Source organism: Anastrepha ludens, chromosome 5 (assembly GCF_028408465.1).
Source record: "Anastrepha ludens isolate Willacy chromosome 5, idAnaLude1.1, whole genome shotgun sequence".
NCBI classification, from domain to species: domain Eukaryota; kingdom Metazoa; phylum Arthropoda; class Insecta; order Diptera; family Tephritidae; genus Anastrepha; species Anastrepha ludens.
In genome coordinates this window covers 55,225,410-55,238,228 of record NC_071501.1, presented here as the reverse complement: position 1 = coordinate 55,238,228, position 12,819 = coordinate 55,225,410, and the positions used below count along the sequence as shown (strand labels likewise).

The window sequence follows — 12,819 nt, the reverse complement described above, 5'->3', positions numbered from 1 at the left end:
AAAATTGATTTCGAAAATTTTTGTGGTACTTATGAAACAATATACTGAAAATCGGCATTTGACTGCAAACTTCGAAGGCCGATTAAAAAAAAATTCGAACTAACATAAAAAAACGGCGCGATACGGGTCTTCTAATTTCGTCTGAATTTGTTCCACAGTGTTATCTGTCGTTCGGAGTCGGCTTAAAACTTAAAAAGAGTTTAAGTGCCAATTATATATTGAATCTGCTGTTTCAAATTCTTTTGGAAAGGCAGTACTGAGTCTCTTTTCAATAAGAAAGGCGAGAAGTATAAAAATACAATTGAAGATTTGTTGGAAAATTATTAAATAATGGGTGAGAACAAATTATAATTTTTTAGATTTATCAGTGTTATATATTTATTTTGTACGAGGAAATATGTCTTGAGATACTGACTTGTAGAGAACACATCACTTAAAGAAAGAAGAACTACTAAACAAAAGGAGACTGGATTCGGGAGACCAAACACAAATCATTGCAACATACCGGAGGCAACGATGCAAGATTTGGAAAAGACAGCTTTACATTAGCTTTTAGATTCCTCCAACGAGGTAGCTGGTTATGCTTGGGCCTAAATCCTGACTGGAAAGGGGACAAAAAACTATTTCCTTGGACAAAGGATGAAACTTCCACTGCCATCAAACACTCACACACTTTTGAAAAGGCTGACCAAATGGTGGAAATGTTCTTTTTGGCAACACAAGTTTCACAACTTGCTACTTTAGTAACCATCAAAACCAGTCATGTACCCATGGATGGCCCTAATGGTATGCCTAAGCAATCCGATGGTAAAGTGCATCCTTCCATTGATGTACGCTAGTCCAACATCTTAAACAACGTCAAGGTTTAAGTACCGAAGAAAAAGTAAAAACTTTTAATTATAATGAAAAATTAAATTAATTTAATAGCGTTAATTTTATATATTATTTGTTTTGATTGGTTATCGGATTCTCTAGATATTAGATACTTTTATGAGACAACTTTTTTCTCTAATCTAAAACTGCTATTTCGCGATAACTAAATACATAGGAATTGGATGGTCGTGTTCTTGGGGGCTTTTGCTTGTTGTTGTTAAGCAATAAGAATGTATTTTTTAACAAGAAAGAAAATCGCGTATTAATGGTTAAGATTGCAATATTTTTCAAAGTTTTGCAAACGTTAAGCGATTAATTTGCTTCAAATTAATATCAAAAGAGGGGTCAAAACATCTTCTCAGAGAAATCGGAAATATTAAATCCAAGCACATTAGTGAACCTAATCCCTAATCGAAATACTGGCTACGTATATTTAGCTATTTTCAAAATAAAATTCACATCATTGTAATTGAGCATAATTTAAAATATTCACAGAATTTAAAAAGAAATATGTATTACTATTTTTTATTAAACTCATTATTTTTTTATTTTAAATTTTTTCAGAAAGCGACATTAAATAGTGTGGAGTAAAGTGAAGAATATGCGAGATTTTCGGATTTAGATTATAGTAATATATATTGTTTAGAAGCTAGAAGCAAAATGACTAAAATCAATCATTTCCGGACTACATCGTCAAACACAATAATGAGTCAGTTTCTAGCGATTATTTTGTTATCAACAATTATTGAACTGGGGTTTGCGCATCAAAGTAAGTAAAAATGTAAAATTTTTTTTTTAAGTTCACATATGAATTGATTAACATAATATTTATATTTACAGATCCATTCCGGGATCCAAACATATGCGGAAACCCGGTATGCAAAACGCCTTTCAACAAATTCAGTTTCAGAGATAGTATTTATAAATACGAATATAGTTTCGATGTGACATCGGAGTTTGTCGGTACTGGCAGCAATGCGTCTAGTATTTTTCTAAAAGCAGCTCTGGAGATATTTTTTCCAAAACCATGCGAAGGATTTCTACGTATTACAGATGCTAATCTGTGGGACTATCAAGTTGAACAGACAAATGGTGACGCTACCAGCGGCGATGATAGCGGAACCCCGAAACGGGATGACGATGATTACTATGGAGAATTTGCTGACACAACTAACTACGACGAAGACCGAGATGACTTAGTTCATATGCACCCAAAAAGTATTGAATTGGCAACGGATTTAAAAAAATATGTATTACGCTTCTCATTCCACGATGGCCTGATTACCGAAACATGCCCAAACTCTAAAGAATCTGTTTGGACCTTAAATTTAAAAAAGGGCATATTGTCTGCTCTTCAAAATACCATGTTGCGATTCGATGTAGATTTCAATACAACAGAAATAGATACTGCAGGCGAATGCAACGTAAAGTATTCCTTAGAAGCTATTAATGACGTTTTCATTAAAATACGCAAAACAAAAAACATTTCTACCTGCCGAAACCGTTATTCGACTAACTCGGTATTGCAAACAACTCCATATAATTTCCGTGATGACAAAACAATATGGCCTATACTTGACTCTAAAAGCTATTGTGATGTAAGTATGATATATCTAATTTAAGTTATTCTATATTGGTGGCCGGGAAGGAAATTTTTCGTTTTGGTGATAAGCACGATTCAATAACAATAACAATGAGCAATTCATTGAACGTTTTCCTTATAACGGTATTTTGTACTGCTATTGAGCATTATCCATTGTGTTTCTAAGTAAGTTTTCAGTTCAGTTTTTATTTCGGGGTGTTTGGTATATACGTTAAAATGTTTAAATAATCAACTTTTTCGTGAGCATACTGTCGTTCGGACGTGTTAACATCTCGCTCTCGAGTTCAACCTCCCTAAAATGGTAATCATTAACGTAAAAATATATTTACTTAGCGAAATAGACGCTTAAGCGTGCTGAACACAACTCAGCATTATTGTTTTTCAAAACAAAAAAGTAAATAAACTATACGAAATCAACAAAATCTAAACAAATAAAATTATTGTACAAGTAGAGCGTACTACACCCCGCGAACGGAGTATAACGCTAACTACCCCCCAAAAAACAAAAGCAAATCAGATTATATTAACTGCCAGCAGTGTACTTTTACAAAAAATATAAAATCAATGTCTTGTTTATGTTTAAACGAAAAACCAATTAAACACCAAAAGAAAACAAAAACCACCAACACGTCTGTTGTTCGCCAGAGCGAACGCAATCCAAAGTGCTGACACAAATTTCGCATAGTTTACAATAGTAGCGGACAATGCGAACCTGGCTTCAGCAGAACCGCGAGCGCGATCTTGCTCTCCACTGCAGGCTGCTATAAAAACAAGTCAAAGCAATAACGACATAAAATGCACTAAAACTACACCGATATTAAATGCGAAAACTTCCGTTCAAGGTTCTTCAACAACTAAAACCCTGGAATTAAGTGTCTCGATTCCCGCTGCCAGCTGGAGCGAGCAATGTAGAGCTCCTACTCAAACAACCCCTGCTATTCTCACTCACACAACCAACGTACCTTGCGTACGACACTTGCCCTTGATAGCACAATCACAACAACAACTTGAACAATTTTCACTTCTGCTCCGATAATGTCAACAAGCATATTAGCTATCCAGCAAACATCAACCAACAAACAACAGCAACAAACTCTAAACGAGAACAACACAAAAGAGCGCACTCGCAACTATCCTAGTAAATTAGAAGAAGGAGCGAAAACAAACAAAAAGTATGTCGGGAGAATTAGCAAGTGCAGCACTCAGACATGAATTAAGTCCATTGTTTGGACTTGGATTTCCTTTTAATTTTTTTTAAATCTACCCGATCTCCGAAGAAATCTGAGTAGATCTTGTGGTGCCAAGGAGTCCAAAGAAGTTGGCCTCAGAGCCCATCTTAGCTAAGGAGACAGAGGTGTCGTTACCCGCGATACCCATGTGTCCCGGGACCCATGTTAGCATCAGGCTATTATGGCTACCGACATAGTTTAGCCTGGATTTACAGGTCTTGACTACCCCTGATGTGGTTTGGTAGATCCATAGGACCTTGCTAGGAGAAAGACCGAGGATCGATTACCACGCACCAGAGCAATGGAGACAGCACACCGCCATGGGGGCAGCCTCTATTAACCCGGGAGGAAACCAGCAGATCTTCCTCTGCTCGCACCGAGACGATTCTTTCGGCCACCATCGAACGAATCCAATTTACTAGCACCCGGTCTACGCCGTGTCTTCTAGCAGAGCTGCACATACTGTCAAAAGTGGTATTATCGAAAGCCCCATATTTGTCTAAAAAGATGCCCATAGCGTAGTCCCTCCTGTCGATGGCCACCTCTAGCCTAGTAACAAGTTTTGGTAGTGCCGACTCGCAGGATTTTCCACTTTGACAGGCATGCTGAAATGGAGTCAGAGGGTGAGCCTTCAGCGACTTCTGACGTGTGCGCAATTCCACCAGTCGTTCGAGACTTTTCAGCATGAAAGATGTCATGCTGATGGGTCTAAAGCTTTTGGGGCTGGTGTAGTCGTGTCTTCCAACCTTTGGGATGACAGCGACCCTCACCATCCTCCAAGAGCGTGGTATGTAGGCCAGTGCCAGGCATGCAGAGAAGATTTTCTTCAGGGCTGCTGTCACGGACTCTGCGCCTTCCTTCAGCATGGCAGGATATATGCCATCTGGTCCGGGCGACTTGTAGCCGCCAAAAGATTTGATAGCAAATCGAATGGCGGCCTCATTAACCACAGATCTGGATACGAACCAGTCATGCCGAGAAGGTGTAGCAGCTCTGACAACCGCCTCTATCAATAAGGGCTGTTGCCGGCTGACGCTTATCTGATTACCAGGAAAGTGAGACTCCATCAGCAAGCTGAGTGTCTCACTTTGCCGCTCCGTGAAGGAGTCATCAGATATCCTAAGTGACCCCAGCTTTGTGGTTGGGTCCCTTCTCAGGATCCTAACCAATTTCGCCGTGTCACTCAGAGATTCAATACCCCTGCAGAATTTCCTATATGAGGCTCTTTTCGATTCCCGAATAAGCCTCTTGTAGTTTTTCTGAACATCACGGTATCGTTCCCAGTCCTCAGCAAGGTTAGTCTTGAGGGCCCGGTTTAGAAGCTTTCTCGACTCACGCTTCAACGTCTGGAGCTCTCGATTCCACCAAGGAATGGGAGTCCGGTTAGGGAGAGGTCGAATTGGACAGGCTTACTCAAAACATTCAGTTAGGGCGGCATGATCATTAACGCGAAACTGATTTGAAAGGACATTATGTGGTCCAAAAAAGGAACGAAGTAAAAAACAGATTCAGACAACTGTATTGGCTATTCAACAAGGACTCAAAAGTGTCTGTATACAACAAACTACTAATATATAAGACAATGATAATACCCATCTGGAGATACGGCATAGAACTATGGGGGACAGCATGCAAATCAAATATACAAATAATAAATACAACGACTACAATCTAAAATTTTAAGGACTATCGTAAATGCACCCTGGTACATAAGAAATGAAGACTTACACCGCGGCCTAAAAATTGATCCCATAAAAGGCGTAATTCAGAAATACAGCACAAAACACACACAAAAATTACTAGCCCATTCGAACAAAGAGGTACAAGAAATACCACACATGGAGCTAACGCAGAAATTAAGACTAAAGCGAACCACACCAACAGCATTAGCAGATACAAAAACTATTTATACAAACTAAAACTAAATAAATTACTGTCGCTAATACATTCAATGTAAGTTATGTAACTATTCCTTGAAACATGTTATTTAAATGCTGATTTCAAGTAACAATTAATCTCTCACCTAAGCTATAAAAATTACTAAGTGTCTATCGACAGATGTAATAAAAAAAATTGGGATGTAATAAAAAAAAAAAATAATTATTAGTAATTTTGTTTTAAAGTGGTGTACCTTCGTTATGATTATTATTTTTATTACACGCCTCCCAAAGTAATTTTCATGTCAAAAATCACCGGTCTTTTTTTGGTAAATTTTAGCAAAACATTAGTGGGTGGAAATGTGTCGATAGGAAGCGTAATCTTTTGAATTTTTCATTTCCGAATCCGTAGCATTAAAAATATTGTAGTTGTGGCAAAACATTTACGGAAAATTTTACGAGTAAAACAGCCTGCATCATAGCAAATAAAAACGATGTTTGCACACTGTGCGAAGTCTCAGCCATTGTGCATTTTATTTATTTCATCAATTTATAAAAATAATTTATAACTTGTTTTTTTTTTTTTAATTTTTAATTTTTATGTGTGGTCAAAACCCGTCTCCAATTCACTCTGTTACTGGAATTGACTCAAAAAAATCTAGAATTTTGTTATGGTTATGTCAAATAACAAAAAGTGAATGATGGACAGATTTTGCGATCCGAAGTTTCACTGATTCCAATTTTTGCCTTTGTGTTATCTGGAGCTTCATAACCGCCATAGTTCTCTCCAGGGAGTTTCACAAGACGGCCACTTCATGTAACAGAATAACTTTATCTTTGAGCTATAGAGCCAGAATGAAACTGTGCGAATATCCATGTAAGGTAACTGTTGCCTTCCTAATGTTCCTCCAATTTTAGGAATTTCCCGTTGGCTTTTTGTCATTAGTTCGAGGTACTTCACGTAGTCCGACAGTACCTGCGGAGAAGAATTGAGTTCTAGGTATTTTATATATTGTCGGGAATAGGATGAGCTACATGAGGGGAGGATTCATCTAAAAGTTACAATCCGCAGCCCATTTGGCAACTACGTTTAAGTAAGCCTGCGTCAATTTGTACAGAGTATCCGAAATTTTCTAATAATAAGTCCTACGCCATCTGTGTCGGCAATCATCCTGCAGCCTCTTTTCCCCAACTAAACTACTAAACTAAAACTACTTTTTATAGAAGTGAAATGCTACTTGATTTTGTTTTTGTATTTAACCTTAAGGTTTTATAATTTTATAATTACGAGTTTTTTGTTTCATAAAACCTGCTTTTTAATTTTTAAAGCATATTTAATTAATTTAAGATCATATTTTCAGTGGCGGCCGCCGGAGCCGAATGGGTTGGTGCGTACTACCATTCGGAATTCACAGAGTGAACATAGGTTCGAATCTCGGTGAAACACCAAAATTAAGAAAAACATTTTTCTAATAGTGGTCGCCATGGAAAAGCTCCTCATAAAAAAAATAATTATATATATAGGGTTATTCAATAGGTGCGCTTCAACTTTTTTCCGATATGGAGGGCGAACGACGCAATATTTTTTATTTTTCGCTTGTCATTTGTAAACTTCATTAGTATACATTTCATCATGGAACGCTACACACTTAAGCAACGATTGCAAATCGTGCAAATTTTTTATGAAAATAATCGTTCTGTTGCTGCTACTTTAAGAGCATTACGGCCATTTTACGGTCCATTTAACAAGCCGTCCCGTTTTGGGGTTATGTGAAGTCATTGATCTACAGTAACAAGCCGGCGACGATTTGTGAGCTCAGAGCCAATATTGAACGCGAAATTGTTGGAATTTCGGCCGATTTATGCAAAAGAGTGATCGAAAATTGGGTTCAACGATTGGACTTCGTAAAACGTGCACGCGGTGGTCTTGCAAAAGAAATCGAATATCATACTTAAATGTATAAGTTCAAACTCGATAATAAAAAAAAAATTAGTTAAAAAAGTCAAACCGTTTGTGTTTTTTTCAAAAAAGTTCAAAAGTTGAAGCGCTCTTACTGAAAAACCCTATATATATATTTTCAGGGTATTAAACAAGTATTTAAGGGCATATTTTTTATTTCCCTAGTGATGAACAATGGTGAAAATTCTTGCCACATTTCATCAAAGTACGCACATCTGATTGAAATATTTATTGAACTGGGTATCCACAGATAAGTCTTAATAATTTTTAATATTGTGATGAATCAGGAACATTCGTGAAACGTCTGGAAAAAATACCGAATGAAAGAGGTACTAAAACAAAACACGAATAACAGATGACAAGAGAGAAGTTGGCCGAAAATTCGAGCTACCACGTCCAGAAATTACGATAGTGGTTAATCACATCTATTCAGATCTTAAGCTATTGAGACTTAAATTTAACGTGTGAACGTGTAAACGTCCAAAGTGAAAGGCAATGATTAAATAAAAAAATATATAATTGGCGCGTACACTTCTGTTAGGTGTTTGGCCTCCTATTTGTGGCGTGCGTCGTGATAAAATGAGTATTGAAATGAAATAAAGCGAGTGAGTTGTGTGGCCATTAGTTTATGACTTTAATTTACTAATCGAGTGATAGAACTCAGAGGAATTATAGAGAGACGATTCGTTTGAGAAAAAACATAGCAATACGTTTATGCTACAATAAATAATCAATAGGAAGTAACCTAAGTGTCACTTTCTAGAGACTTCCAGTCTCAAACAGTCATGTCGATCAATTAACTATCTGAAAGAGTTGCAGTTTGGTTGAAAAGTAAGAAAGCAAAAATCAAAGATTGCGAATTTTTAAATGAAATTAGTTTGACATTAGCAGTTTCACGCATAGTCAATCTTGGATCTTCACAAATAATAACACACTTGCTCATTGATTTCCGGCGTTGCTGCACGTGTTACTTGCAATAAGTAGTTTATCTTCAACACTTGCACGACCATGTTTCACTCTAAAACCCATACATTATTTGCTATTATAATTTTAGTATTGCTATTATTATTACTTTTAAAGCTTTCACCTGTCTTTTTTATAATTTTTTGTTGCTCATAAGCCTTCGAAAACAAATAATTTTATCCCTGCATGAAATTCGTTTTTTTCATAACAAAATGCACTCACACGTCAACTTCAAATTGCTTGTAAACAAGGAATAAATTGTCAAAAGATATACAATTTCTGTGTGTTCAAATAAAAGAAGAAGCACTAGAATGGCATAGAATTTTGATTAATTTACTATTTACTAGGTTTTGCTTTCAACACTTTTCTGGTAATATTCGTCTCGATATTTTAGAAGTATGTATTTATAATTTTCCTGGAATCCATTAGTGCCTAGTACTCGCAATATGATATGTTTTAGTATACACCCCCTTCTGCTTGTCCATATTGCAGAAACAACCTAAGCATACTGCACATCCTCGACAACTGTCCAGCTCTGTCCACCAAAAGACAACTCCACTTCAATTCCACACAACCTTCCAAACTCCTAAAAAACATAACCGTAGACAATGTACTTAAAATATTCAATTTCATAAAAGATACCAACCTAATCAACAGCATTTAACCAATATCGACGAATTAAAAAAGCCTAACAATTTTCTATACGTGTAAAATAGCATATAAAGTTATATTTAAAACAATAGTACCGTAGGCCTGAGTAGCTAGTGTGCTCTATCAATTAGTGTTATATTTCATATTGCTCTAATAAATAATAATAATAATAATAATGTTTTAGTATATATTATTTCATATGTATAAGTTTTTTTAAATAACTTTAGTACATACTATTAATAGATGACAATCAACAATAACTTGTTCCAAGAAGTCACTTGCTATGAGCAGCACCAATTGATTCCTTTCTCAAATAGTAACTCTGGTGCTGTCACTAAAGTTATTTCTCGGCTGGTATTTCAGGACGAGGAAAACTACAGTATAGGAGATTTTTTAGCTGAACGTAAGTTAAATCAATACTTCTTATTATCTAGTTCATATAATTTGAATACTATTTCTTAGATATCGAAATTATTGAAAAGCGTTCAACACTTATTTTTGACCACACGCCCTCTATTAAGCCCACGCATAGTGAAATTAAGTTAGCACGGGATCTATTGAAGGATATTTGCTATCTTGGATTTCCAAACATTCAACGCGAGTTCGTAAATGTTTTCACAGATTTTTTACGTACTATTAAGCAGCTGGACTATGAATCGCTAACTCAACTTCTCACACGTTCGGCTAGCATTTGTGAGAAAGGAAAGTAAGTGATATTAATATCTGATTAATCTATACTATTTTATTTATATATTTTTATAGCATATGCTTGAACATTTTAATAATAAGGTCGACAGCATATTACTATAAAATATTCGGGTTTCTATCGGAAGTCTTAAGAATTGCTATCATATAGTAAGTGATAAATCTGTAGACACATTTCGAAACAATAGTATTATCAAACTAAATTAAAAAAACCAACTAAGCAAAATTTGTGGAGGAAATCACAATTAAAAGAGTTAAGTTTTAAATAATTTAAATTTATCATATCTTCTGTTAAGACAAAACCCTGTTCTAAAGAAAAACACGTTTATTATAAAACGAAGATTAAGTTTTGATCATATACTACTTATACTGTCTTTAAAGAAGTTTTGCAAGTTCGAAAATATGTATGTTTTGGTAAAAAATTATAAATATATTGCATATTTCGAACTTGCACTTGCACATATGGCTAGGGAGTTACTTGTTTCGTTTTTGAATGCAGTCACTATTTTGTATTTCGTTTTTTAATTAAAAAACAGGGCAGTTAACTGATAAAAAAACAAAAAAAATGTTGGCCATGTTTAAGAGCCAAAATTACTCCGTACTAGTTTTTTTTAAGTAAAATTTATCTACTTTCTAATCTGGCAACCGATCTTTATTTCAATTATTGTACATCTAAGCTGTTCTAAATGATGTAGGAGGGAGTCACTATAAAGACCGAAATTGTTCAGTATCAGAATTTTGAAAGTACATACATATTTTTAGACAAGTATATGCCAATTTTTTCTAAATGCCTCACGAAGTAAGTCTTTTCAAAGTACTATACAACCGTAGCCGAATGGGTTGGTGCGTGATTACCATTCGGTGAAACACCAAAATGAAGAAAACGTTTTTTCTAATAGCGGTCGCCCCTTGACAAGTAATGGCAAACTTCTGAGTGTATTTCTGCCATAAAAAAGCTCCTCATAAAAAATATCTACCGCTCTGAGTCGGAGGAGGAAGCTTGGTTTAAAAAGGGTGTCAGCGCCAATTATATATATACATATATGTTTATATATATGTATCGGCCGCCGTAGCCGAATGGGTTGGTGCGTGACTACCATGCGGAATTCACAGAGAGAACATTGGTTCGAATCTCGGTGAAACACCAAAATTAAGAAAGAGATTTTTCTAATAGCGGTCGCCCCTCGGCAGGCAATGGCAAACCTCCGATTATGTCTGCTATGAAAAAGCTCCTCATAAAAATATCTGCCTTTCGGAGTCGGCTTGAAAGTGTAGGTCCCTCCATTTGTGGAACAACATCAAGACGCACGCCACAAATAGGAGGAGGAGCTCAGCTAAACACCCTAAAAGGGTGTAAAGTGAGGTAAAAGGCATATCGAGATAATAAAAAGGATTCAATTCCTCTTAATACATAGTAGCAAAAATTTCAACTTTTTTGTTAAGTAATATACTTATAAACCATGAGTTCTACTTAATTATGTATATATTAAAGTCCTTAGGATTACTTTGAATAGATTTCTCGTTTTCCTATCAGTTCAAATACCTTCTAGAGTTTAATGGTTTTTAATTTCGAATTTTGATTTTTCCTCTTTAACTCCTACTCACGACACTGAGATGTATGTACATACGTAATACGCACATAAAAAAATTAGATTTGGTTAAGCAACCGAACTTATTACTATTAACTAATAACCTGGTTATACGTGATTACGCACTTTACACTTTACATAATCTTTCTTGTTCACGAGTATTATTTGTCTTTTTCAGAAATCACGTTTTAGATGCATTGCCGTATATTGGCAGCACGGCGTCATATCAACTCATGCGGGACCAACTCCTTACAAATAGTATATCCAAAAAAATGGCACTAAACTGGCTTAAGTCATTATCGTTTATCCAACGTCCCGATGAGGATACAGTTGAAACATTTTATACTATTCTGGAATTCTCACGCAGTAAAGCTGAACCTGAATATACGCTGAGTGCATCCGCGGTTATACACAACTACTGCCGATATAATGTTGATTGTGAACATAATACGCGAGTTAGATGGATTACGGATTTTCTTGAAACAGAGTTTATAAATATTTTCAATACATTCCGCGGCGAACTTCGTTTACACAAACGAATGATTGTAATTCTTAAAGGCCTTGGAAATATTGGTATACTATCGGAGCATTTTGCTGAACAGCTGCGGAAAATCATTGCTGATAATAATGCACCCATTGGTATCCGTTTGGAGTCAGTTTTTGCATTTAGGCGAGGGAACTGCAATAAATACCGTTCAATATTTTTAAATATTTACACAAACTTTACCATTCATTCAGAAGTGCGCATTGCGGCTTACTTGCAAACGATGATCTGCCCTGATTACTATACGATCAACAAAATAAAAAGCATATTGAAAATTGAAGAAATCAATCAAGTTGGTTCCTTTGTTTGGTCACATTTGAAAAATTTAGCTAAGTCATCTTCACCAGTCAATATTGCTGTTCAAAGTTTACTACTGAACGACGATCTATCTAACAAATTTAAGCTGGACATACGAAAATTTTCTCGTAACTATCAACAAAACTTATTTTTCGACGAATATAATTTTGGTAAGTTTACAAACTTAGTTTGGTTTGTTTAGAAAAAAAGAAATGAATAAGCAATAATTCTATTTAAAGGCAGCACTACAGATATGAATATAATTTTTGGAACCGAATCATACTTGCCACGGATGGGGACGCTTAACTTCACTACTAACCTTTTCGGGCATTCAATTAACTTATTTGAACTTACAGCAAGGGCGGAAGGTTTCGAGCAATTATTCACTTCAATTTTTAATTCTGAGAAATATATAAATCAGGAAAGCTTATTCCTCCGTAAAGGATTTAAAAACATTATGGATATTGTCTACAGTTGGCTGGGTACAAAAGGTGCATACACTGATGGTGAGTTTACTGCAAAAGTACA

At 35.7% G+C, this 12,819-nt stretch overlaps 1 protein-coding gene across 1 annotated transcript in view; it reads left to right on the top strand.

The window, feature by feature from the left end:
* Positions 1-12,819, top strand: part of LOC128865247 (uncharacterized) — a 65,702-nt gene that overhangs the window by 3,740 nt on the left and 49,143 nt on the right. Inside the window, exons 2-7 of the mRNA XM_054105388.1 lie at positions 1,438-1,642; positions 1,714-2,471; positions 9,400-9,559; positions 9,619-9,862; positions 11,629-12,461; positions 12,531-12,797. Of these exons, the coding sequence (XP_053961363.1) occupies positions 1,534-1,642; positions 1,714-2,471; positions 9,400-9,559; positions 9,619-9,862; positions 11,629-12,461; positions 12,531-12,797 (2,371 nt within the window). The 5' untranslated portion in view covers positions 1,438-1,533. The remainder of the gene's footprint in view (positions 1-1,437; positions 1,643-1,713; positions 2,472-9,399; positions 9,560-9,618; positions 9,863-11,628; positions 12,462-12,530; positions 12,798-12,819) is intronic.